This window comes from Trachurus japonicus, chromosome 13 (genome assembly GCF_045865225.1).
Source record: "Trachurus japonicus isolate A0001 chromosome 13, Traja_1.0".
In the NCBI taxonomy this organism is placed as follows: Eukaryota; Metazoa; Chordata; class Actinopteri; order Carangiformes; family Carangidae; genus Trachurus; species Trachurus japonicus.
The window spans coordinates 30,390,684-30,418,364 of record NC_140919.1 but is presented as its reverse complement, the minus strand read 5'-3'; the positions used below and the strand labels follow the sequence as shown (position 1 = coordinate 30,418,364).

General features: G+C 41.5%; 1 protein-coding gene across 1 annotated transcript; it reads right to left on the bottom strand.

Annotated features, from left to right (window-relative positions):
- Positions 1-1,571: 1,571 nt before the first annotated feature.
- yap1 (Yes1 associated transcriptional regulator) lies at positions 1,572-26,916 on the bottom strand. The gene is made up of 8 exons (XM_085795890.1): positions 26,180-26,916; positions 24,712-24,944; positions 15,363-15,481; positions 14,561-14,674; positions 8,330-8,484; positions 6,255-6,382; positions 4,957-5,069; positions 1,572-4,431 (listed from the first exon to the last, which is right to left on the bottom strand). The coding sequence occupies exons 1-8, from the start codon at positions 26,378-26,380 to the stop codon at positions 4,196-4,198; spliced, it is 1,299 nt and encodes a 432-aa protein (XP_085652016.1). The 5' UTR covers positions 26,381-26,916; the 3' UTR covers positions 1,572-4,195.
- Positions 26,917-27,681: the final 765 nt, after the last annotated feature.

The following is a 27,681-nucleotide window of genomic DNA, read 5'->3' as shown; positions in this document are numbered from 1 at the left end:
ATGCTAAATGTGCATAAACATGAAACTACGTAAAGGTCTTCATCTCTAAATGAATTTATCCTTCTCTTTGCTTGTAAAATTCCACTGCAACATTAACCGTATCAAAACTACAATAAGGGTTAGGGTTATTCACATGGAGGATGGTACAGCTATGGCATGAATGAAACATTTCTGACTCTTGTTTATATTTTCCTGAATGTGTGTTTCCTCTCTCTTACATGGAATCCTCACTTTCTGGTATGAGTCCACAAACAGGTCTTGAGTATGATCTTGTGTCAGGGTTACGCAAATGTTTTGTATTGATTGAAGCAAATTACAAGCATGTCTATATTTACACAAGTGTCTTCTTTTCCTTCATTCGGTGAGAGTCTGGAGTGGGGTAGAAATGTATATTATTAAATGAGGAGCAGATCCAATTCCATTAGTGACATCCGTGACAGGTGAGCAATGGACACTTACATAACAAAAACCAATTGCATCACCTCACCACTCTGACACAGGCCCCATTGCACGTCTGCTTCAAACATTTAATATTCTTGTTCTAAAATGGCCAATCTACATTTTAGTACTAGTTGAAAGTTTATTATGAATGTCTTCACCAGAAGAGTTATAATGTCTGCCTTGATGGTGGTGGAGTTCATTGTTCCCAATTCATCTGTTTTGAGTTTTATTTGGAAAGCACTCAGTAGAAGCAGTGTAAAAAAATAATACAAATAAATACAATACATATACAATGAATTTGCTTTAAGAACAATATATTGTATAAATAAAGCAAAAGTAAGAGACCCAAGGCGTTCACACATGAGCTGAGCACACACAGCACTACTCTGTATAGCCACAGTAGGTAGTGATCCGATTTATATTCTTGGTACTAACTGGAAATATTATTGTGCTTTTTGCACAATTAAAAAAATGATCATGTGACCAGATTCTTCTTCTTCTTTTGCTTTATTTTTAGTAGAAACACAGACAATAAAAATCTACAAAGAAAGCTTCAATATACAAATTGAACAGTAGAACAGTTGAAAGAACATAGAAGAAAACACAATTCATAACAAATCAAAATTTGAATGGATCGCTTAATTTTGGTAGTTCTGTTTTGAAAGTCTTTACCTACTTGACTAACGTCTCAGTTCCTCACTGTGGCCACTAGAGAGCGTGTAACACTTGTTCACACTTGATCACTTAAGGCGTGGCTAGGTGTAAGCTTTAGATGGAAAATCTAGTGTCTGAATAATAATCACAAGTCCATAGAGCATAGTTAATCAACCCAGATGCAATATTGTATTACATGTATATTATTCTACTGTACAACACCAACAATCAACAATAATGCTTTATTTATTATATATTTTATCATTTGTGATGATAAAACTATTAACTGTTGATTAGTTACTTAGAATACAATTCTGCATCTGACTGACTTTAAGATGATGTTACTGTGAGAACAATAAAAGCTAAGGTAGGTAGGTAAGGTACAGATAAAAATATCCTTTGGCAGATTTAGGTATGTATCAGTAAGTTTAGAATTCTACAAAATACAAACAATGAATTACCACACAAGGAAAATATTACCACAAAGTATATAGTTTATTTTAGGCCATATGAAGGAAGATATATGTAACAATTTATTGTTCTAAAACACATGCACATATCTATCAAAAATGAATAGATCATTACTGAATATAAATCATTTCATGTGCATTTAGAAAACTCTAAATACAAAATCTTTTAAATTGTGTGATTAGTTCTACTGCTACTATGACAGTCAACAGCTAGTATGCTCTGACAATTACACACTAAGAAAGCATAAAATCAGGTTTGTGTGACAAAATGCATCATTGCATCAAAATGAAAACTCTGTAGCCGTGCAATACAAGCACCGCAGTGTACCAGTCATTTTAGTTGCATTGTTCTCACCAACACTGTTTATCCATCTTAATCCACCATCAACACATGATTTAATGATTACTAAAATAAAAACTAAAAAAAATTCTCACACAGAATAAAAAAAAAAAAAAGTTCATGTTCTCGGATCTAAAAAAAAAAAAAAGAAAAGAAATTGTTCCGTCAAGTTAATGCTACCAATTAAGTATTGGCTGGCAACAGAATCATGGTGACATCCTGCAAGGCCTCAACTAAGGGCGTGTACGGCAGGCTGATTATTCAAAGGTTACTGCAGTAATTAAAAAATGTTGTCATGGTGTAAACATCAAAATAATGTGATTATGAGAGAATTGTCAATGTGTGTTGTTGTCTCCACTGTGGCTGTAGCAGTTTCTTAATCAGAGAGCATGTAAACATGTGAGCGCTTAATAGAAGAAACACTTGCGTCTCTGTTCTGAAACCTCATCCTTAAATCTCAGGGTTAGTCACTCAAAACAACCATCTTGTCTAAAAAATAAAAAAGAATCTCTCAGCTAGACCTTTTAAAGACGTGTCCATCAACACTAAAACCTACATCATTTTCTCATTAGCTTATACAGTTTGTTCATATAGACGCTGATTTACAAATCACACCGTTTCTGGACTGTGAAAATGGAAGCAAAAATAAGTGTTTGTGTTACAAAAACATCTTTGGAATCTGCTACAACAATTCCTGACTGAGATAATAACTGATTGTTTCTTAATTATTCCACAGTTTTTTTTTAACAATCCACGTAACTCACCACCGTCAGTCAAACCCTGGCCTTCTACAATACCCCTCGACATGACTCTTAAACCTGCTTAAACTTGTCCTAGCTGTAGTCTATACACCCCTCATTTCAACACACAGCACAGCATCGCGCAGAGGAATTCGGCTCCCTCTTTAGGAAGACAGTTTCAAACATTGTAACTCTTGTATACTGTACGTTGCCATAAGGTGTAATTGATCAAAGAGCTATAGTTTGTTTAGCCAAGAGATCTGCCTTTTTGGTTAATGTTTAGGAACGATAGCAAAAGCTGCATGTGATCAACAAATAAACAATCACACTAATATGTATATAGTAAATCAGAGACAAGAGATGACTCAGCTAGATGGTTAAAAAATAGTCTAAACTGAATCAATCTGTGCCTTGGCAGACTTCATCTTGGTGAAGTGAGGTGCTGTGATAACAGTCGACCCTGTTAAATGTATAAATTCATCTATGACGTATTTAAAAACGAAAGCAAAATGCCATTTGTTCTAAGCTATCATACATATGTAGTAACCTAAAAATAAAAGAATATTAAAAAGATAAAAGATGAATCGTGGATTAGGCTTGAATAAGACTGAGATAAAAAGAAGTTAGGGTTGAAAAAAATCCCTAAATCCCCTCATAATGTGTTTATAAAACAAAAATACAGTTCTGATTATTGAACATTAGATAGAGGAAAGTGTGGCTGATGTTTGTGTGGCTGAATACAGCCTTAATGCTTATTGCTGCATTACAGAAACGTAATAATTGTTCGTGGTGCTTGCATCTCAAAAAATACAACTGAAGGCACTTGATCTATCAAAGGTTTAACTTAGACTTGCTGGCACAGCCAAGCAGCAATGTAGTCGGTCCCCAGGCTCCAACCCCAACCTCCCTCCCCTCCCCCAGCAAAGCCAACATGTCCAGACTGGGCCTCACATTACCTTTACTCCAAATCAGTATTGTTCTCTATGCTTCAAATACATCATTTTTGGTTTCTCAGGCTCGTTGAATACAAACAAGAAAAAAAGAGAAAAACTTACAAGGCCAAATATAAAGCTACTCAAGCTAGATGCAATAGTCCCAAACACAGTTATGTAGTGCTGCTTCACGCTATATTGCAAGAAAAAGAGGCACCAGAGACTCCAGGCAATACCTGACGATGGCAGACCTTGCAGCGGAGTACATGGATCTGCCCCGCCCAGCTATGAGGGGAGACCAGGGGAAGGAGCGACCCCTGCTCTAGGTAAAGATGCCCTAGATTCACTGTGAAAGATTTGGGGACCCTTGCTTAATTGTCTGTTCATGGGCCAGCCTTGAAGACACAGACAAAATAAAGAGATAACACGCTAGTGAAAAGAAAAGAGCAGAACAATACTGCCTCAAAGGAGGTTGGCCTTATGCGGCGACACAGAGATAGAAGTCCAGATAGGCTTGCTGAAATGTCTTGTAAAAGCATCTATGAATCCTTCACAGATCAGAGCAGGCAGCAGTTCAGAGTGTACGGAGAGGAGTAAGGAGCAGCCTGCCCGGGTCTTCTATAACCATGTGAGGAAACTCTCCTTGTCGATCTTGGTAGCTGCCAGCACGGACTCCATGTCATTGAGGATGTCGGAGCTCAGAGCCTCCTGAAGACTGGGCATCAGCTCTTCGCCCTCCACCGCCATGCTCTCGCCCTCCAGGGTGCCCAGGTCCACATCTGTTCCTGGAATGGCGTCCAGGTAGTCAGGGAAACGGCTGGGCTGTGTCGCCATGGAGGGTGGAAGTGGGTCCCCTAATAAACCGGAAAAAAATAAAAATAAATATGTGACAGAGCAAATTAGAGGATGTTTTGGGGCCATGGTCAGCTTGGTACCTAAGAGTTAATTACTGAATTAGACTCCTATTCCACATAATGGAGAATTCAAAGTCACTGACATTATCTGTGGTTCAGTGTAATTACAATCCACCATTAACACTGCTATAGTTGATTCAGAGAGTCTGGCTATATCTGATAACTTGCTGATGAATGTCTAGAAATCTGTTATGCAATGCAGTGGTTATTTTAGGATCCTTTCCCAATTACAAAGTATGACAACAGGGCTAGACAGGCTGCTAACCATCCTGCAGTAATGAGCCAAGTTAACAATGGGACATTTTCTTATCCCTCCATCATGCTGGTGTTTTTTCACCCATGTTGTCCCACCTCACTTATGAGGACAGATAAATAATACTGTATAATGCAAAAGTGTTCAATATCACCACATCTCCCTACACTTCTCTCCAATCAGATACAGGTCTTGTAAGTGATTATATTCACCTGTGTCCATCTCGTCCACGCTGTTGAGGAAGTCGTCTGGAGTGCGCGGGACGCTGTAGCTGCTCATACTCAAGCCGCTGTCTGTGCTCTCATCCCTGGAGTGGTAGGTCCCGCTGAAAGCACACAAGTGAAGAAATGTAGGTTAAAAACTCTGCACAGTTGCTAATAAACATCATGATTTTCATCATAGGGTCTGGGCAGGGTTTAGGATGCCCTGAACGACCTTCGCAAGTCTACTTTGAAAGGGAAGTACGTGAATCTAATTAAACAATCCCACAAAACAAACACACTTGGTTATTAAAAGCCCACAGGCTGAAAAGTAACAGTGTGGCCTCAATTCCCTCGGCGACACTCTGCACACAGGCACGTTTCCACGGTTCTATCTATCTGAACGACTGTGGCGACTAATCCACAGTGACAGTGGTGAAACCGTGCTACACTTTTCACCCTTTACTGCAGAATATAGGAAAAAGAGCAACGATGAAAGGGGCAAAAGAGAGAAAGAGGGAGTGAGAGAGGACATTTGACAAGCCTATACTAATTAGCAGAGGAAAAATATGTAGGCAGAGTATGGCAGAGGCAGGATGAATGAGGCCATTGTGAGAGCAGGGGAGTGGAGGCAACAGGGAGGAGGGGAGATTAGGTTGGCCTGTCTACTGACTGGACCACATGTTCTCATGGCCTGCTTGCTATTCAGCCCTTTTCTCACTCCGTCCCCTTACAGAAGAACTAGAGCTTGAACTGCTAGGAATTATGCCATGGAGCAGCATTCACAGATGGCGAGGAGAAAACCTCCAGCCCTGATCACGGTTCTTTTCAGGGCTAGTTTCACCCCATCAGGTCCTGTGTGCCGTTTACTCAAGTTGTGGACTCTGTCTGCCTGTCTGTCTGCACTTTGAATTATGCTTGGTGTTGTACTTTTCAGGGTAACACCACCATTTAGGTTCCAATCGCCTTCAGTGCCGCAGTTGTACACCAGAGGTCATCATTGTGCAATGAACTCCAGCACAGAGCTGCTGGTCTGAATGAGTCATTACCATGTGAAGAGGGTTAAGCCCAGAGACTGGCCTTGTGTTTTTACTACTTGTGTAACTCAGGGAGCTCTCACCAGAGCGCAAACTCAAACAGCCGAGCACACAGAGTCCCCTCAGACAGGATACATAGAGTCTGATGAGCTGAACCAGAGTGGGAGGCCCTGACGTCATTCAGTGCACCTCAGCTGCGATTGTACTGCACTTGGGGAAAATATCCTCCATTTGCTGCATATAGGGATGCTCAGGCTTCTGTGTGAAACCAACCTGTTGAGGAATGGGTCGGAGCTGTTGGCAGTCATGGTCCGGGCATCCTGGGCCATAGGGGAGGACACAGGGTTTGTGCTGCCATCTTGATCCATACTGGTGGGCAGTTGATTCCTTAATGCGAGCTCCTACGGACGATAAAGCAACAAAACTTATAAGCAACACAATCAATCCCACCCCCGACCTCAGAGGCTAATTATACACAGCTACAGCGTCATGAAAATATTTCAGAACGGCCTTATTCGCCTGCTCCTCCGCTGTCACTGCATAACATGTTAAACTGAGGAATTACACACAGACCGCCAACATGGTGCTCTCCATTTCTCCCCATACAGGGTGTCAGATTACATGAGGGGCCAGCCACAGTTGGAGACAATTGTTTTCTACACATGCTGCATCAGATAAGGTTGGAGGATATGAAGTCATGTTGTTCTTTTTCACCTCCTTCCCTCCAAGTTCTCGAACGGGATGCTGGAATTACTTGACCGGAGAGATCTCATTAAAATTTTACAGGGTCATAGATGACAAAAAGGAGGCAGCCAATGAGATGAGATGTTTTGTAAAATTGCAGCTACACACTCTGTGTGGTTAGTAGAAGCTTTTTATTGGTTGTGGTTGAGGAGAAATGGACACAATGTTCTGGGGCAAAAAGATGAATGAAAAGCCTTAATTAGCCCTTTATAAAGTAATGGGATGTTTTTCCCCCCTTTTTTTCTCCGTTTTCACTTCAGATGTACTGGAAACGGAGTTTGAAGGTGATTCCTTGTCAAGATCCATCCCAGAATCCCATGCACACACATAAACAACCTGGTTTTGATTAAGATGGATTATGAGGGCTGTGTACTATAAACAACATTTATGGTTTTATTGGTTCTGTTTTTGAGCATGACCGAGCAGCATCAGCGCTCGACTGTTACTAGCAAGTCGCATACATTGCTACCAGGTCACTTCATCACAGTTCTGCCATGTGGAACACATTTGGGCGTGGCAGCGAGTTTTGCCCCAAAGTTGAACTCCCTACACATGCCTTTAGCGTCACCATTACACAATTTCCTGCTATATTCATGCTCTTGGAAATACAATGTGGCCTCTGTAATCTAAACATTTACTATCGTATCTAAAAAGTTAAAGGAGTTTGGTGTTTACTGTAACCCAGCCTGATAGAGGTGCTCTTTAAATCCCTGTAGTCTGGGGTACAGTACATAGTCTGGTTTTAAGTTATTACTCTTTCTTGCATTCTTCTTGTGACGGGTAAGTGTGAATGTTGGGAGGTTTGAACATACAAGCTGCTTGTCACGTCTCAAAAAAAATGGCATCTGTGTACATGCATGAAGTCATTGTCCTGCACATAAAGTAATACTGCTCTTGTGAAAGGCTTTGATGTGGCTGAGACATCAAATTCATCTACACTCACCACCTTTTTTCTTAATGCCTTACACTTTTATCAAAACTGTATGCATACAGTGTATACAGTACACTTATTATGCATATATGCCCCGAGGACTTGAACTGATGATGGTATATAAATTATCTGTATTCCTTCCTGGTGCACACACACACAGGTCACTTCCTACACTGTGAACCTTTAACAACCCATGTGAAATGTCATGGTAAACCAAGTCACTAGCGCTGTCATTCATACTCATAAAGCTGCGTCTCTGGTGTTGTGACACAGCCTTTAGTAAACCTCTGGAGTTGGCTGCACCACCCTGTGTGGGCGGCAGTGTGACACATCACCATAGGAAGTGATAAAATTACCACTGATGACTCACAGGACTTCACTGCAGGGGCGGTGTGACAATAAAGACAGATCAAAGAGGCTTAAGGTCCACCACTATACCTGCGGTATGAATGATGTCTCATATTTAAAGGAGCTAAACAAAAATGTTGGCAATTTGTTGGTGCCCCGACTCAGTTGGGGGCCTATCATCTTCCTACTATGCTGATGGATTGACATACTGAAAGTGTTGACCTTGTGACCTTTTGATGGAGGTTAGTTGTTCCACAGCGAGACCACAGTACTTCCCAAAAGGCCTCAAAAATATTTATGAAATGCTTTAGCGCTGAATCCTGACCTGTGGTCTCTGTCGGAGCAGCTCCTGTTGCTTCAGCCTCAGCCTTTCCTTCTCGATCTGCTGAAGTCTCAGCTGACTGTTGCCTGCCATGACTGCGCTGTGCTGGGGGGGCAGCTTCACTGGGACACTCTGGGAGATCCTCTGCTGGTTCAGGGCTGCAAAAGAGACGAGAGTTCAAATTTGTCACAACTGTCAAATCAGAAAACCATGCAGAGACACCAGTGCTCATTCAAACTCATCTTAAACTTTGAATATATTATCTTTTATTACATTATCCACCACAATATTATAAAGGAGAAAGAGGACAGCGATTCCAGCTTCGTCTGAATGCAGCACTTGCTCCTGGTACAGAAAGTATTTTACAGTTTTTCATGTTCTATTTTTTCTTTTGTTTGTTCATGTCAAAACCTGATAGCAAAATTTCATTAGGGAAAATAGGTAATATCTGCTGGGTCTCACTTAAGTAGGTTAGGAAACCTTTGATGTTTGCTTCTTCATTCTGTGTTTGAGCTAATAAGATACATGCAGTTTGAACAATGGATTCAAAAAATACACTCCAGTCAAAGGTTTCAGAGCAACCCCATGTTTTCCAGCTGTTATTATATTCACGTCATCCAATGTTTGTGTGTTTCTAAAATTAAAAACCAAGGAGTGATAGATCTTTTTGAACTAAATTTAATCTAAATTTTGGACTCAGTCAGTCCAGCAGCTGAACACTTGTGGCTTCTTTCTACACAGACGCTCCCATTAATGTTTTGCTCTTATACTTGCTTTGCTTCAGTCCATTTGATCAGTGTAAAGATGGAGAAACCATCATCATGTGACGCCAAGATGAACTCCTGACCAACCAGTCTGTCTTCCTTTGTGACTACTCTCTCACCATTCATGCAATATACAGTGCTACTTCCTGCAGTACAGTATTGTCCTGAACATGCATCACAGGGTGTAATAACAGTTTGACAGACAAACAGTTTATGAGTCGTCAATCTTTAGTATTTGTTTGCCGCCATTTTCAAAGCTTCATTTTCTTCCAGTGCTCAACGGGCAGCTTTAAGTTTTTTTTTTTTTAAGTATGTTTTTTTGGCTTTTTGCCTTTATTTGATAGCACATAGTGAGACAGACAGGAAAGGGGGAGGCAGAGAGAGGGGGAACGACACACAGGAAAGGTCCGCCCGACGCGGGACCCGAACCGGGGACACCCGCGCCGAGGACCGCAGCCTCCACACGGGACGACCGCCCCAACCACCGCACCACGCACCGCCCCGGGCAGCTGTAAGTTGACCAGTTTCTAAATCACAATAAAAAAAACATTTCCTGTTAAATTTACTTTTTTAGAGCTAACCATTTTTTCAGAGGTTTACTGCTGCTTACCCTTGTAACGTTTAAGGTTATTTACTGGACCGGAATTAAAAGACTGGGAAGATGGAGGTGAATTAAAACTTAGTATAGCACAAATTGGAGCTACAGCACACTAATGTCTTTGCATTGACATCTTTTAATGCTCGGCTGCATTTACATGCTGCTTGACAAGCCTGACAACTTCAGCGCTTTGTCTGTTTATGAGTGGAGCCAGTGCAGCAGGTTGTGTAGGACAAGAGAAGTCCCAAGACAAGTTTTCCACCTAGCGTTTGAAACAATCACTATTCCTGTAAGACCTGATCCCCTCCCACTCACTGACTAAGACAGGCTTTGTGAGTTTTGTACATTGCATCAGTCACGACTTATCCTTTCATTGTGCGTTTTTTTTTTCTTTCTAAACAAATCGCAGATTATCCCTGAAGACTGACTGCCTCCTTGCCCCAGCATGATGGGTCCACTTCAGCCTATTTAATGAATGCAATATGAGAGCAGAACGTAAATCAGACAGATGAATTTAAAATAGACCCACATCAGCACCACTGATAACTGTCGCTTCAAAGTCATTTCACTCAACAAACTTAATTGCACTGTGCACTAACAAGCCATCTATGTTAACAATATCAGAAGAAATGTGTGTGTATTGAAAGCCTAGCTGTTCCCCAGTGAAGTCTTTTGTTATTCTTCACTCTAGTGGGGGTGGGTATAATAAACAAGAGTATAAGGGAGCACAGCAAATGCTGCAATCTATGCATGCAAAGTAGGTCACACGTTTTATCACTGTAGTAGAGAAAAGAGAAGCAAATGTGCTTGAACGCGAGGGGTGTAACAGTAATGGGACCAATGAGGAGCGCTGTTTGCTTATGCGCTCGAAGCACCAACCAAAACAAAGCCTTGACGAGGGCACAATATTCATGCAGGGCTGTCTCTCCCTGTGCTGTCCTGCCCACCCCGGCACCTTTCTCATCACCATTCAATCACTGTTTACACTGTCTCACGAGCTGAATGAACCGTGGCTCAGGGCTCTCCCTGGGAAGCTCTGGAGGCCCCACCCTGCCCTGCCTTCAGTCTCCCGTCTCCCGCCTCCCTGCCTCCCTCCCTCCCTGTGTGTCCATGCTGCCTCCCCCAATAACCCCACCCCAACACACACAGTCATTAAGGAGCCTCCTCTCTCCCACACACACCAATTGAATCCATGGGAGAGTGTGTCACTTCTCTCTACTTCTTATCTTTGGAAGATACTGAGGTCTTTTGTGGCTGGATCACTCCACCATCAGGGCACCATTAGCTGTTCTCAAAACAGAAGTGCTGCACATGGGCCGTTTCAGCAGCTGTAGATCTGTTAAGGTCTGAGCTTTGAAGAGGACCATGTATTAAAAGTGAAGGGAGAGCGATCCACCGGTAGGCCAGGCCACACAAACCTGGATCTTTATTTTTGTGGCTCATTTCTTCAACAATATGAACTTTACTCATTTATATGTCAACATCACTGAGGGGAGGGACAAGGCAAGAAATGATGACTAAAGTTACTGTAAAAGCACTGCCTTAACTGTCCATAATAAAGATCTATTAAAAGTGACGGACTACTGACTCAACTTTGACCTACCACACTTTTACATAACTCTCTGCAGTTGTTTACAAAATTTCCCTGTCTGTTGCAGCTGTTGTTTAACATGACAGTTCAGTTTTACATGAAAATGAAGTGCTTTAGATCACGTGGATCAGATGCGGCTTGTTTACAACCTGTTTCTTGCCCCCACTGATTTATTGTATTGATACAACCAAGTCCACCATGTTTCAAATCTAAGCATCACTCTCGTGAACACAATGGCTGATAGAAATGATGGCCAGAACTATGTAAATAAAACCAATGAACTGAAAATGCCTAATGCCTAACGAGAGATGAGATGTCTAAAAGTAAACTCTGAGATTGTCCAGTAGTCTTTGTATTAAAAAAGTTAAAAGTGGAGTTTTAAATAACATTTTAAGGTGGGTTAGGGATAATTAAGAGATCACAGAGTCTGTTGACAAATACAGTCTTACCGCTGCATTTTTACAGAACCATCGAGTCAAGGACTACCACACAGACCAAACAGCGAACAGTAACTATGCACAAACAATGAGCATATCGAAGCAGGGAATTACATCTGCGGGTGAGATAGGAGCGAAGGACAGGTTCAGTTCAGGGCCAGAGTGATAGCTTAAAAAGGAGGCCAGTCCAGACTTAGGAGACTGACTTAGAAGTGTGTGTGTGTGTGTGTGTGTGTGTGTTTGGAGGGGTGGCACATACGGGCGGCGATAGCTGGTGGGCCAGGCAGATAAGAGACAAGTTAATGCCGTCTGCCTTTTGTCTTCTTCACGCACTCCTGCAACACAACGAGCCAGCAACACAGGCCCTTATCAGGCCATCACACTGGCAGGCATATTACACCACAAGATCACCTGGGGCAGGTAGAGTTGAGGGTGTGCCAACTGAGGGAAGTTTCTCTTTTGTGACCAGGGCAAAGCACCTCTGAAGGCTTGGTAAATATTTGTGTGCTGTCAATTTAACAAGTTTTTTTAAAAGAAGGCCTCTTGGGAAGGTGTTGTGTTTCCAGTGTTAGGATAAGTGGAGAAACAGTCTAGATTTGATACAAATACTGTTTTGTACACCAGTAAGGTCTGAGTAAAGCCAGTCTGTGTTGACTTGGCTGTGAATGGGAAGGAGATGGAAAAAGACTTAGTCAGACAATATCAACAGTGAAGGGCAGCCTATCAGTGAATTTATTTTAATACACAACAGGTTAAAGTTGTGCTGAATGTACCTGCTCATTTTACCTGATCATTACTTTGTTTACAAAATAAAAGCTTACAGATTAAGCTGAAATGCAAGTGAGTTTTTTTTATTCCTCAGGTTCTCATCTAGAAGGTGTCCCTGGTAAAGTGGGTGTTCATCTGAATTTTTTTTTTTAAAAAAAAGGTCTATATCTTTGCTTTGTCTCCATTTGTCTTGGAGAAATCAGTAGAAATCTCAGATAAAAACCATCAGTGATGTGCATATAAACAGATACCAGTGGAGTATTTCATGGCGGTGACATCATTAACAAAGGTGCAAATTTTACTTGAGAACTTCTCTGACAGCAGAGGCAGAAAACATCACATGATGTGTTTGACGGATGGTACACATTAGCGCATCAAACCAAAACATTTGACTCACAGAGGAAATCTGTCTTTTGTGCACACGGCTATCTCCCCGGCTATGTTTTTCCTACTGTTCACCGAGAGTGCTATGTACAGAAAACAACATATCCACATAGGCCAGTCCCCTTTTGAACTCAGTCACAGTGCACTCATGGCTTGTTCGCTGTTCACCACCTCCTTGGATCTTAAAGAGGATGCATGCTTATCCCGTCGGCATTTTCCCTCTGTTCCTCCGTTTTTCTTTCTTCCCCTTTTGCCTCGCCTCTCCCTGCCCCCCACCTCCCCTCTCACATTGGAGTTCTTTGACTGAAAAGGTCTGGAACAGATTAAGAGTTGGACCACAGAATAAAGAGGCCTGGCAGAGATTCAAGTCTGTCTGGAGCTACAGCAGGATGGGGCTGTGCCTGCACTGGGCCTCACGCAGGGGAAAGCCAGCCGGCAACAACCCTCAGTTAAAGTCGCTGTGCTCCTTTTCTTCTCAAAGCTCAAATTAGCCTCCATTATCAAAGCAGCTGGCTTATGATTGGAGACCTACATAGCAGTAGTGTAGAAAATCCTGGTGCATGAGCACATTTCTACACACAAGTGTAAAAAATATGATTACAATAACTAAAAAAGAATAATATTTGGTTTTTCTTCAAGCATAGAGCTACATGTAAAATACTGAATTGTTTGGAGGGCATAACAAATCTTTCTTCAAATCTAAAAGATCAACAAAGAACAAACAACAGCAGGCATATAATGAGTTAACATGGTCTCTTTCCCCCTCACACTCGCTTTCAGGGGCCTAGCAGCCTTGTGTGTTCAAGACTTATAAATCTTCAAAGAGCTTTGCCGATCAGAGCCGCCATCTCTTCCCAGCTGCCCCGCTCCCCTTACAACTCTGTTTTGTACTTTCCTGTCTGCCATCAGAGCACGATACACAATTGCTTACAGAAAACCTGCCCTTTAAGTGCCCCAGGTCCGATGAAAAAGTAACCCCCAAAATTAAACAGGATAACAGGCTGCGTGCTGATTCACACATGTTGCCTTTGTGAACCGGGGTGAGCTACCCTGGGGAACGCTACTTTAATGAAGGGATGGCGTCTGAAGCGTAAATGAGTCAGAGTGACATAAGCAGGAACCTTGGTCTCTTGAAGTCTTCCTGGCACAACTGGAGGATTAGCTCATTCCCATGGCCACAGAGAAGTCTCAACACATGTACGTGGTCCTGTCACTAATTCACCAACCACCGGCCACCACACACTGAAAGCTAACTGTCAAACTTTAGCTTGGCCCGAGGGGGATTAATGGCCAACTCAGCTGTTGCTCCGACACTAAAATGGCTGACAAAAGGTTAGGTGCAGACTTTTGAGGGTGGGGTTCGGGTGAAATTTGGTTTCAACAACCAACCAGTCACTATCAAACAATGTATTGTGGTGAAATGAATTATGAATCATACAGACTTAAACTCACTGTTACAATTGTGGTGAGACATCTTTTTGGATAAGATAGAGCTTTCTATTGGGGAAAGTAAACTACTGTCACAAAAACCAAATGTTAAAGGAACTGCAGGGACAGTTCCTGGTATATTTAAATTTTTATGTAAAATATTGACATAATTTTAAGTATTCATTTAGTAAATAATACATACATGGTGTTTTATGTCATCAAAATCTAAACAAATACAAATATCCCTCTCTATGTAAAACTCACCATAGCGTTGGTCAAGTCGTGGGTCGAGCCACGATGTGGTCTTGTTCTTGTGGTTGATATAGTAAATTTCTCCCTCTGATGTAATAGCTTGTTCCCAGCCATCAGGGAGAGGACCTAACAGATGACAGGTGAAAGTAATGTTGGATCAATGTTGGTGATGATTTGCACATTAAATATTGCACATTAAAGTTGTGCAGTTACTGCAGAATATAAGAGTAGAAGCTGTAATATCTGATATATATATATATATATATATATATATATATATATATATATATATATATATATGCGCTAATGATAGGACAAACATACATGAACAGACAATATAGGCAAAAATATCCAACACAAATAGCAGCACTTTATTTTATCTATGACACTGATAATTTTTGTCGTCTGTCACTGAAAACAAACAAGCCTGTTTGTCCTCATTTAAAGCTGTTTTATCTTTTCTTTCCAGATTTACTCATGGGTTGCCAGAGTAGTGACGATTTGAAAGATACTTGACTCTGTACAACTCTGTAATCTGTGAGTCACAGAGCTCCCAAACATGTCAGACAGGACCTGTCACGTTCTACCCCAGTCTTAACTGACCTAGGGCAAATTCCAGCTGCATGGACAGAACTGAGGTACACGAGTCTTAGTGACATGTAAGAACTAGACTGAACAGCTCCTGACTTCCATTTTGCATGAAAGTGAGAAGACCCCCCCCCCCCACAAAAAAAAAAAAAAAGATATGATGAATATCATTCAAAATACATTTCATGTGCTGCTTCTAATTCAAATCAAGTCAACATGTGCATACCACTAGCTGGGTTCATAATGTTCTGTTGCTGGACTGGCACAGAGCTGGGTGGGGCAGCCTGGTTCATCTGGAGAAGGGCTTTGCGAGGATCTTGCCAGGTGGTGGTCTGATCAATGTGACTGTAAAGAGACGAGAGAGACAAAAACAAAAGTATAATAATCTGTAAATTCAAACTAGGAGCCATAACAGTGCACAAAAGCAGGTCACATGCAGGAACTGATGATTCACAGCAGTTTCAACAAGCTCTTTGATGAAAACACTCAATCTAACCCTTGCTTTCTGTAAACGATGACTGTTACAGGAAGCCAAACTCAGATGTGTCTGTTTGGACCCAGTATGAACCCACAATTCAATATAGACTCACACAAGGCTTTCATTCTTAGTTTGGACTCACTGCATCTTGTTTGGAATTAAAATAAACGACTAATTAAGACAAAACCAAAGAGTAAAAATAAATCAAGTCAAACATCTATGACTGCAGGTAAGATGAAAACATCTTTTTAAAATGTCTAGGAGGCTATGATGGCTTTCAAAACAACTATTGTAACATCAAACAATGTTGCTCCATTTATTTTACAGCTCGTCTTTGCTGGGACAGGAGTGGGGAGCGGGGGAGGTGGCATTGTGTTGCGTTCTGTGAAGGCATTGATAATTAGTGCTTTGTTGGTACTTGTTGCTTGATTAAGATGGAAAGCTAATACAGGAAGCCCTCCTCTCCCGAGCAGGACCCTCTCTATTGAGGGAGGGTCAGTCCCAGGGCTCAACGCAGGGGGTCCTTTTTCCTGGAAGCGGCTCGGACACTGTGGAGTGTCAGGGGCTTTAACAATCTGGCGCCACATTTACAAAGCTTTTACCTGCTTGACAAAGGCACAGACTGAGCTACGACCTAAAACCCCACTATTCACTTGTTCTTTTTTTTTTTGCTTTTTTTGTTTTTTGAACCATCCCATTTAAGAGACCCCCCTCATCTCAAACAAATAGGCACCAAACTCCAGCAGCTTGTTTATGCAACACCACAGTGCTCACATTTACACTGTGGCCAAGGCAGGATTATTTCAGTGCACATGTCAAAAACCAAAAAAAAAATGTTCCAAATAAAATTAAACACTCCCATCAGAAAATCTATCAGTCTGTGGCACTCTGTAATAACCATGTTATGTATGTGTTCTTCTTCCCACTGTGATTCTTCACAACGCAGTGTTAATTTGATCCAAAAGCGCCATTAGCCCAGATTTTGGAACAGCTGGGTGAAGTGAGAGCTTCAGAAAAGTTTCTCTTGGCCTCTGCGGTAATCCAGGCCTGCCTGTCTGCTCTCTATCCCAGGCCAGAGAGCGAGAGGGCCTGACTCAGCACTCCTCCCCCCCACACAATGCAACCCATTTTGAAGCCCCCTCTTGTTTATGCTTTACTGATCAAAGGAGCTGCCAAATCCCCTACCAAACCCTCCCCCAGCCCTCACACACACACACACACACACACACACACACACACACACACACACAAACACCACAAACCAAGCAAAATAGCTGGAACTGCTCAGACTGGAGGGGCCCCCTTGAGAAAGAGGGGTCACAGTGAGCGGGGCGAGACAACTACAGAAAAGAAAAAAAAAGAGTGAAAGAGGAAAAAAACATCTACGGAAGCAATCTCTCTGAATTCCATTGGCTGCATGAGTTACTGTGGTCCTGTTACACTCGGAGCGCCCGCCCTGCCCCCTTCACTGCCTCCTTCCCACTCTGGAAACTATGACATTTATTATAGAGGGGAGGGGAAAGCAGGGGAGGAGACTGGGAGAGGAGCACTGGGATGAGGGAAGGGAGGCTTTATTGTAAATGAGAGGCCTGCACATCCTGGTACACCAATGCTGAACAAAAACGCTACAACTGGAAAACATGGATGGAAATATACAACCTCAAAACCAAGAGCTCTGATTATAAATTCTTTTCTTTCCCCCACACGAAGCCATGCTCCTCTCAGCACAGTTGAAAGTACAAATATTGAATTTTCCATCAATTACTAGCGTGGGATGCTCAAATCAATCAAAACAGACGTAAACAAAGCTTTAGTTCAAAACAGAGGAGATGATAATCAAAACCCTTCCAGAGAGCCTCCAAGTCAGCACTGCACTGTATTCAAAGAGCCTGTATGTGGGAACTGAGAGAACTGGTAAATGAGTTACCAAGAGCCAGTAATTCATCACCAGGTTTTAAAACTAAAAGATAATCCATTCACTCAACCTGCCCCGAACCCTATATGGCCAGGGCTATATGCCGCTTCCTGTCGGCGAAACATAAAACAAAACAATGTCATGGCAACTGTTGGGACGGCTGGAGGCCACCAGTTGCTGTTAGGAATTGCTGATGATCTGCAACCTCCACGGTCACAACTGCTCGGTGTTGTCTTTACATGTCTCTGACACCACAGCGAGCTCAGCAGGACAGCCACCGCACCCTCCCCCAAAACTCTGTCCCTGGGGCAGGGCAGCGGACACAGTGGAGAGGAATGGCTGTAGGTCAGGCTTCGTCTCCACAGACGCAGATACATTTAAAACCAGTGTTTACATTTTCAAGGTTTTCCAATCTCTCTGCCCTTTGGGTTATTGTCCAAACTGTCAAAACAGAAAGATGGTGCTACTGTAATGTCTCACTTAAGAACTGTGGCTGTGATCAGCTTGGATCCATGCTGGTTACTTTTACTGAGCACAGAGGGCAGAGAACTGAGTAACACTGCAGCAGTGGTAACTTTACTGCTGCCATTAAAATGTATCACTATTAGAATCAGTTGTAACTGATTCAAATCACACTGGCCAGTGTGGCTAATCTTTGTCAAGGATCAAATTACCAAACCTTCACAGATGAAACAAATACCATTTTTGTCAAACAGAGTGTTTACTACCATTTTCACAATCATCACAAAGTGAGAGCTTTTTTTCCCCTCAACTTGAATAACTTCAAATGAAGAATATGTTTTTGGTATTCCAACAGTCCTCGTGTGGATGACAGTGACAAACACATTGTATTTCCATTATTTTGGACATGGGCACGGTGCGCTGTGGTCTGTTGTGATCACTATCTTCTTCTTCATGGGAAACTGTCCGTACTGTAAATAGCCAGGTGCTTCAGCAGAGGAGAGCGCTGTGGTTCAAATAAGACCCATTATCAAGTTGGTTGACTGTCTGGTGCTTTTCTGGCAATTTTTTTTGCTCAAGCTGTCATCATGGTCGACTGTGGCTTAGCAGAGCACAGAGTAGGACTCTTGATCCACCCAGGCACTTGACATCTCCTTGACTGATGGCCCAATTATCAACCCGGCGTTTATTATGCCAATGTTATTTATAATGTGTCTCACTGAGGAAGGGGGAGGGGGGCCTTTCGCATAAAGGTTAAACTTGACTTTGCTTAAATTGGTGACGATCACATGGAGGCTAGTCCCTGTCAACTTTTGTTTCTTTTTCTATGATCATCAGAGATAGAAATATTGCAACTGAATTCAGCGGTTTTGCTTAATTCAAATTTTAAAGAGCAACTTCAACATAAACAAACAGTCCCAGTATGGATTCTGCACTTGTTGTTTCACAGATTTCATCGGATTACTCTAGTATGACAAAGTTAACACACATACACATCTCCTGTTTACATCTGGCCTTTGGGAGAGCATTGTAGCCAAAAGTAAGTCAGTTTTATGGTTTAAATGTCTGTGCAGGAGCTCTGCTACCTGTCAAAACAGAAGATCAAAGCTTGATTTGAAGCCAGATCAACTGTTTATTCCACTGAAATCGTCTCTCTTCGAAGCCAGCTGTCAAAAGCTGCATATCACTGGTGTAGAGCAGGGGAGTGAAGCTATGGGGAGTGCAGCAATGATGAAACACACCCCACAGCTGAGTTGTCAAATGTTAAAAATGGGCTCTCAGGCCACAGGGGCTCCACCCAGGGAGTATATGCTTGGAAGGTGGTTGAAGCTGAGGACTAAAGAGTGCACTGAGGGAGGCCAGATGTAATCAGGCCTCTAAGATGGGGATGACCATCTCCACTCTGGTCGACTGGGCATGCCTGGCTGCCCCTCTATCAGCAGGGCATCATCAAGAGAGATTATTGAAGTGACCTTTGCGACCCTATTGTGGCTTTAAGTTTCTCTTTGAAGGAGTGTTTGTATCATCATGCTTCCTAACGAAGCAACTAATTCACAAAGTACCAAGACGGATTGTAGCCCAGAAGATTAATCGGTCAGGCCACAATTTTTTTTTTTTTTCATTTTTGAGCAAAAAACGGTGGCTAAATTTGACCAGACTACTGAACTGCACTGCTATAATAAAATAGTAGAGTCCGCAGTATCACTAAATGGTAATGTACATATCTAAAAAGTAAAAATAGTTCAAATGTATACATCAGCTACTGACAACATGTATATATAGGCCTATATATATACAGTATATGTGTGTGTGTGTGTGTGTGTGTGTCTTTATCATTCAACCACTTTTCAGTTGCTGTGAGTTTTGAGTACTTTTGGGAACTCTACACCCCACCTGAGAGGGTCCACTTCTCAGATACTACATCTCTGTGGTGATGCCCTCAGTGACAGTGGAGGCATTGATGTCTGGAACAGAGGTGTTACATCAAGACTTTGGTAAACACTAGCCTGGCTTTCTCACAGTCCCATTTGTGTACTGAGCTGACAGGCCCCAGTGGAACAGGAAGGGTCTTGTCTGTGTGTGGTCAATAAACCAAAAGTTTGTCAAACACAAAGTTGCTCCAAATGAGAGCTTCACGCAGGCTTACAGCCTGGTCTTCCCAGCACCATTTGGGACTGACCCGAGTGGTGTCAGTTCATAACAGCTTCGTTTGAAATCCAATTTGCATATTTGTCATGTCAGGCTTCAGGGAGAATTGAGGAAAATGACAATTGATAAAGAAAATATTTAGGTAGTATGATGTTTACATTTACATGCTAAGTATGAGGCCAGTGTTCAAACCATGAAATTGGATAGTTAATGTTGGTGTGATACACTATGTTAATAAATGTGGGGTAAACTTAAAACGTGGGCCAGATAACTGACAACTTTATTTTAAACAGCACAAACCATCTGAGCGGCTGGACAGTATTAAATAATTCATTTAGCCACTGCATTTGTCTGTGTCACACTGTAGACTGTGCATATTGCAATATTTAAATATGCTTTGGGTGTATATTAAGACATGAAAACAAAAGCTACAAACATATTTTTGTGTTAAAAAAGGTTAATGTGGATTTAAAAATAAGAAGGAACCATTTCTGTTTTACACAAGGTAAATATTACTATTATTATACAATATGACTGTCAGCTGAAAATCTCAATATAATATGATAGTGCAGATCAGCTAGACATAGATACAGACTGCATATAATAAAAGCACTTTGATCCTTCCTGTTCTAATAGAGGGCCTTGACTTCTCTTTAGTGCAGCAGATGTTCAGGAAACTCTAGATAACGTATACTGAAGCTAGACTAGTTATAAGTCTGCTCAATGGTCCTGGTTACCCAGGAGTGTGCAGCTATACAATGTAAAACAAAACAAAAAAACGTGAAAATACTGTAAATATACACAGAAAAGGATTTATTAAATGTGGCCACAGTGATTAATTGAATCAATTACAGCCACTGTTAAGTTAATTATGGTCAGATAAAGTCCGCCATTCTCGTTGTGGGAACCTAGGCTCATCAAAACAGTTTAAAATCCTACTGAGAAAAGACAAAAGTGTCCATCAACACATGGTTCTACCTGCCCCTGAGGGCAGACAATAGCAACTCCCCCAAAGCTTTCCTCTGCTTAGGGCTGACTTCCCACGGACTAAAAGCTCATTCAAAGCTGCATTTAATAAGTGCCCGGAAACAGTGATTACCCCTCCTAGTTCACCGGTGTGTCTAAATTAGAAACCTTCATTAGTTTATGACCCAGCCCTGGAAACCAGCCCTTCCCCCATCCCTGCACCAAGCAAGGTGACCCAACCTCCCTGCCCCTGCTGTCATAAATCAAAGGCCACAGCAAACTGCTGGAAGAAAGAGGAGGAAAGGTCAACAGACTTTGTTGACATTCTCCCAGTCTTCTCCAAGCTTAAGAGTTTTGGTTTTTATGTAATAGCCAAAACAAAATGTAGATATATTTTGCTGGGGACTGTTAATATCTGTCTCCTATGCCCATTACGACTGCAGCTACCTATTATTTTCATTTTTCTCATTAGTGTGCTACCACACAGCCCTAAAGCTTTAAGGCCTTTATAAAAATAAATCAATAAATAAAATAAGCAGAGAAATTTTGATTATCAGATTTCTAGGCAATTAATTTTGGGGGGACTGAAAAATCAAATGATCTGGTAATTATTTCAGCACTGATTCAGTATTAAAAAATAAAAAAAAGTCAAGCCAAACTGAAGCTGTCACCGCTGTTATACTTGCTTTTAGGTCAATCATTTATCATTAGAATTTACACCTAACTCCTAAGCGGAGAGGTGTTGAACATTTCAGGTGTGAGATACATGGCTAAGCTCTCAAGAAGGCCTCTGCCCTCTCTCCCTGCCATCTTCAAACTTCATGTCAGCCATTTGTCTATTTAGGGAAGGCTCACATGAGTCTCAACAGGCCTGTGGTCTGAATAAAGATCACTGTTTCACTGCTAGGACAAAGGGAGGGCCAGAGTTTCTCTTGGCCCCTCTTCTAGTCATCTCCACATGGCTGCCATTTAACTCCATTGACACAAAAGAGGCACCATCACAGTGCCACAGCCCCATTCATTCCAAAACGGAGCCGGGCTTTTAAAGAGAGTGGGACATCGGCATCCACAGAGCTGGTGTGACTCACAGAGGCTGAATCACTTCCAACTGTATACTAGTAAACAACAGAAGCGATTCTTCTTTTAAAAAGAAGAAGACAGAAAACTCAAGCCCTGATTTCATATCTCTAAGGACAACAGTGATCGACGAAGTGAAATGTGAGCCCCTGTTCTCTGCTTGGTTCTGTTAGCTGGTGACCAACTCCCCACCCCCACCCGTCCATCTACCCACCCACACACACACTCGCTTGCTCTGCTTCACTCCTCCTGCAACATGTCTTGGTCAGACAATCCCTGTTTATAAATAGGGGAGTGTCTTTTCCAGCAGCTCTGCCGAGGCTGCCTTTATTCCAGATCAAATATCTGCACTTTGATGTGCGGTGTGTGGAAGACATCTCCTCCAGTTTTCCTTACTTGAACACAAACACTACTCACTCCAGCCAGTTGATACACACTTGAGGACAGTGTTGCTCAGCTGTTTTTCCAATCCCTTTGGTTTACATCAGTTTAGCTTGTTAGCAGAAAGCTACATTTAACCCACTATAAGTTAGTGTTTTTTTTAACAAGGAAGCCAGTCTGCTTTGTTCATGTGATTGTGTCTTTCAGCATGTAAAATAGTTTAGTAAAATGCATTCAGCCTCTGTATTTATCTTCTGTTTGGTTGAGTACAAAAGACTTGAGTTATAATTTTATGGAGGAAACTTTTATCAGTTTGTCTCCACTACCAAACTGTATAAAAACATTAATCACACTCTGCAGTTGAAAGACTTTGTTTGTGCTGTCTGATATCAAGTCTTGACTCACCACTGCACTTGTGAATTGTGTGCCTTATATTGTTCTCCAATCAATTAGCCAATCATTTGTAGCAACTGTCTTCCTCTACTTTACTGTTTAGTGTAAGAGCAGTAGAATAAACTCAAATCAAACTTTTGGCAATTATCCAATTATTATATAAAAAGAAAAAAAATCACATACCGTTTTCATTTTAATAAGTAACTGACGTATTCCTATGAACAGCAACAACAACACTTGTGTCGTGCAACAATCATTTGATCTATCAGTTTTACAAGATTTGACTTTCCAAACTAAACTTTAATTTAGTTTGCAGAATTGCTTCATTGTCGGAGAGGGCATTGGATCAGTCACTTTCTAAACAACTGCAGTCTATGAGGAGAGTGTTTTCTCTCTCCAGCTCCCCCCAACCTCAAATCCTTTTGTACAATTTTAGAAGAGCCTCCTCAAAACAGGCCAGATGTTATCCAGATGTGAAACCTTAAAACAGCTGGTGCCGAAAGCTCTTTTTTGATCCAAGTAAATTTGAGGCTATCATGTTTGTTAAGACTCTGTGTCAGAGAATAATATTTCCTATGACAACATTTGTCTTCAAGAGGAATAAGAATGACATCTTTCACTGTCAAACCATCTCGAAACATGAGCAGCTGAGCTATTCACAAACTTGGAGACATTTCACGATGAACAGATTATATTAACATACATTTCTGACACGAACATCACTTTCATGAATAATTCAATCCATCTTTTCACAGAGCTACAGAGAATGACTCCATTAAAAGACGGATAACTACATAAGACGGCAACAGAGAACAACAAGAAAACACTCACAAAGTTACTAATAAACTCTGTCACAAGCTAAAATGCTCCAGAATACGATACTAAAAGTTCACTTTGGATCATTAATGTGGAGGAGATCTGCTGGGTTGCAGATGAGTTTTGCAGAGTTGTCTGTCCTTTGCTGTCTGGGGCAGCTACAGTGATCCATTGTTTCAACTGAAACCTGAGACCAAGTAAAGGAACACCACATACAGCAGCAGTCCCTCAAAAGACTCCTCTTGTTTGCAGGGGCCACCAAATTTAATAAACTACAATTCAATTATTGCAATTGTCTTTTTTTTGAGCATGCTGGCCACAATTGCACATTGTAGCAGATTTGCAAATTATTGTCACAATCATGTACACTGATAAGAGCTGCAGTATGAGAGCCCCATCCCAGGACCACTTCACTGGTAACTTGGACTTATTGCTGGGAGCTAAAAGTTTCCCATCTTACCTACAGATTGTAAAACAAGTTTTCAACCTGTGCCTCTGCTTCTTGACCCATTTGAATACAACCATTTCTCAGAAGACATTTTTAAAATAACTAACACTGTCTTGTTTGGTAAAATAAAGACACACAAGTTTTCTACACCAGGGATAAGATGGATGGTGGTTTAGATTATATCTCACAAAGATCTAACTTCTCACACTTGACATTGTCAAGTCAAAGAGAAATATTTTAAGTTTCTCTTGAAACTAAAACTAAATTACCTGCCTTGACACTATACATTAAACTCTTCCTTTGATTTTTGAAAAGATATTCTTTTAATCTACAAATGTTACCTGCCTACAGATTTAAATTAGCATTCTTGCTACAATCTGTTGTGTTTACTTCTATAGTTTATACCGATGTTTATTAATGTGCATTGTCATTATGAGATAAAGGACATAAATACAAAAAACAGAGTTGACACGTGTTGCCAACACACTTACTTGAGGAAGTACCTCTGACCAGAGTTGGTCTTGGCCATTTCCCATCCTGGGGGCAGAGGCACATCATCGGGAATCTCATAAGAGGACTGACGAAGATGTTGAGGGGAACCTGCTGGGGCCATGCCAGACAGGGAGCCACCAGAAACGGCTCCCAGCTGCAGAGAGGCTGGGGACGAGTGTGCACGGACATGGTGGGGGGTGAGTACGCCGCCACTCCCAGCATCAGTGCTGGCCTGTGTTGGGGGAGAGGAGAGACAAAATGAACATGGTGCCTCAGTATAATGTAATAAAGTTATTTCCCTTGGTGTTATATTTTGGAGAGGAGGAGAGAGGAGAAATAAATCTCAAATGTTAAACTTGTTTGCTTAACTCTAGTGAAAATGCACTAAAGCTATTTTTAAAACAAGCATTTGTTATATAGAGTATGGCATAAACTAATATCCAGAGAGAACATAAATGTTTTTTTTTTTATGGGAAAATCACAACTGCAAAAAAACCTAGTTCAATAACAAAACCTTCAAAAACAGGACACCCTCCATAATGGATTCCTGCGGACTTAGAAGCCCACATACATTACACAGCTATAAACTTTCAGTCACTTCTCGTTATGTTATAATCAATTCATACTAAGTTCCATTCATGTGCGTGTGTAGGCATGTTAGAGTGTTGTTTAGGTCTGGGGAAGGGAGGGGAGGGGAGGGGGGGGGTGGGGGGTGGTCCAGGGCCTGCGTGGGACAGTGGAGAGAGCAGACTGGCTGCACACGGCACATGCGCACTGATGACAGAGCTCCAGAGAGACCACAAGCAACAGTTGTGGGGGGACGTGGGGGAGGGTGGCGTGGAGGGGAGGTGAGGGGGGTGTAAATAGGACGAATTCAGCCATCATATGATTTCTTCATTGCAAATCACTTAGATAAAAAACAACAACTGCGCGTTAGACGTCATTTGATTATTTCCACATGATTGCTGCCCTTCTATAAATAACCTATACAGCCATGGATCTAATCAAAACAGTTACACATATATAAATTCCCTCATCCTGTGTGGGTTCAAGCACTCTGATAAATAACTTTAAGTCTGATAAAGTTCTCCTCTTTTCTTGGGAAGCCTAATGGCTTTGAAGGTATTTTGGTTACTCTGTAACTTTTACGCGCAGGCCCCACGGACATTTTTTTTCCTTCAGTGATTTTGCCAGTCCAATTGTGTTGTTAAGTTTCATTATATAGTGATGACTGTTGTGATGAATAACACATCGATCCTTGGAAATAAATAACCTATACTATAATATATTCTACATTTGGGGGTAACCTGTGGGGCAGTCACTACCAAGAAAGTTAGAATAAAGTAGTCCAACTTTTTTGAGTGACTGTAGCAGTCACGTACTGTAGGCCTGAGCTCCCACAGGATGGGCCTGAGTTTTTAATCGTGATTTCTGGAAAGCGGTGTAGCAGAGACAGGGCGGGCTTACTTGTCTGGAGTGGGACTTTGGTTCAGGAGGTTTGAAGAAGGAGTCTGGCAGCTTCCTCATCCTCATAGGTACGGAGGGGGGCACGATGGTGCTTTTCGGGTTCATCACGGCGTTAAAAAGCGCCTCCAGGTCGGTCTCAGAGTCTCCCCGTACATGGACGATTTGGTGTCCGGCAGGAGGGTTGTGCTGGCTCGGATCCATTGTCCCAAAACAGTTTGCGAGCTTTTACTTGTCCGAAAATGTCGCGTTCAGAAACTCACAAAAAAGAAGTTTGAGCAAATCCCAAACTTTTTTTTTTCTTCACGCAGGAGGAAATGTGGCAATCTCGACGACACTCAGTAAAAGTTATCCCGGGTCATTCTAAAAGTTGAACAGTGGAGGACTTTGTTTTTTTCTTTCCAAAGTGTGTTAGCTGTCGAAATCTGCGGTGAAACACAGCGTTTTCCTGTTGTTTCTTGCTGGCATACTTGTGAATGTAACAAAGCGCATATCTACTCCACACTGGAATCTATGTTGTCGTCCGGCCCCAACTTTTACAAAAACAAAAAAAAAACAAAAAAACAAAAACAAAATGCAAACGCAGCCACAAAAGACGAAAAGCACAACAAACGCTTGGCTCAAAGTTTCCCACCTTTTCAGTTTAGGCCAAAGGTGTTAGTGAGTATTCTTTTAGGAAAAAACCATGGTCCGTAAGACAAATCTCAGCAGCTCACTTGGTAGAAAAAAAGTTTAGCTCCAGTCGGGTCTAAACTTTGGGCAGGACATCAAACTTTATGACTCATGGGATGTCTGCTCCAGAGGCGGGGCTTGGCTTTAATTGGGACAAGAGTTTTTAAAGGTACAGTCTGTAGCCCAGGGGCCCGAGGAGCTCCGTGGCTCTTATAACATGTTTATACCACAGATTTTACACCAAGTTGTCAACTTAGGTACATACAAAACATAAGACTTTATACACGGGACAACTTTTTTTTTATTTTATTTTTTTAAATAATTATAATTATTATTTTGAAACCCATCTTACCTCCATTTGAAGGAGGTTTGACAGTGTCCATGTGCTGACTTTTATTATTGTTATTGTATTATTGTTTATTTAATAATCGATGGGCCATTCTAACACATCACTTAGGGCAACACTTGCTAAATTGAAGTATTCCTTATTTTGAATAGGCTAGTAGAAGGACCCCTGCTGATACATGGAGCCCACTTAGGGACACCTTGGATTTTAGCTAATTTGCAACACAAAATGTAGTAAGTACCAGTATTAAGTACATAGAAAAAATAGAATAAACATTCAAGTTATATTATGTTATACTGATAGACTGTCGTCACTTTTAGATCCCCACGAATGCAGATGAAAAAGTCAGCGTGTGGTGGTGGTAACATCAAAATTTCACATTGCCCAAAATTATGCAAAAAAAATAAATAAAATATTATAATTATTAAAAGTTTTTCTTTAATAGAGAGACTAAAATTTATTTATTTAACATAGGTGTTTTATTAGT

What these genes read in the sequence shown, in the direction of transcription:
- yap1 (XM_085795890.1), bottom strand. Translation starts at nt 26,380, where the DNA reads ATGGATCCGAGCCAGCACAACCCTCCTGCCGGACACCAAATCGTCCAT. An exon ending in TGCTCCGACAGAGACCACAG is followed by an intron (nt 6,383 to 8,329) that starts GTCAGGATTCAG and finishes TATCGTCCGTAG; the next exon opens with GAGCTCGCATTAAGGAATCA. An exon ending in TCCGACCCATTCCTCAACAG is followed by an intron (nt 5,070 to 6,254) that starts GTTGGTTTCACA and finishes GTGTGCTTTCAG; the next exon opens with CGGGACCTACCACTCCAGGG.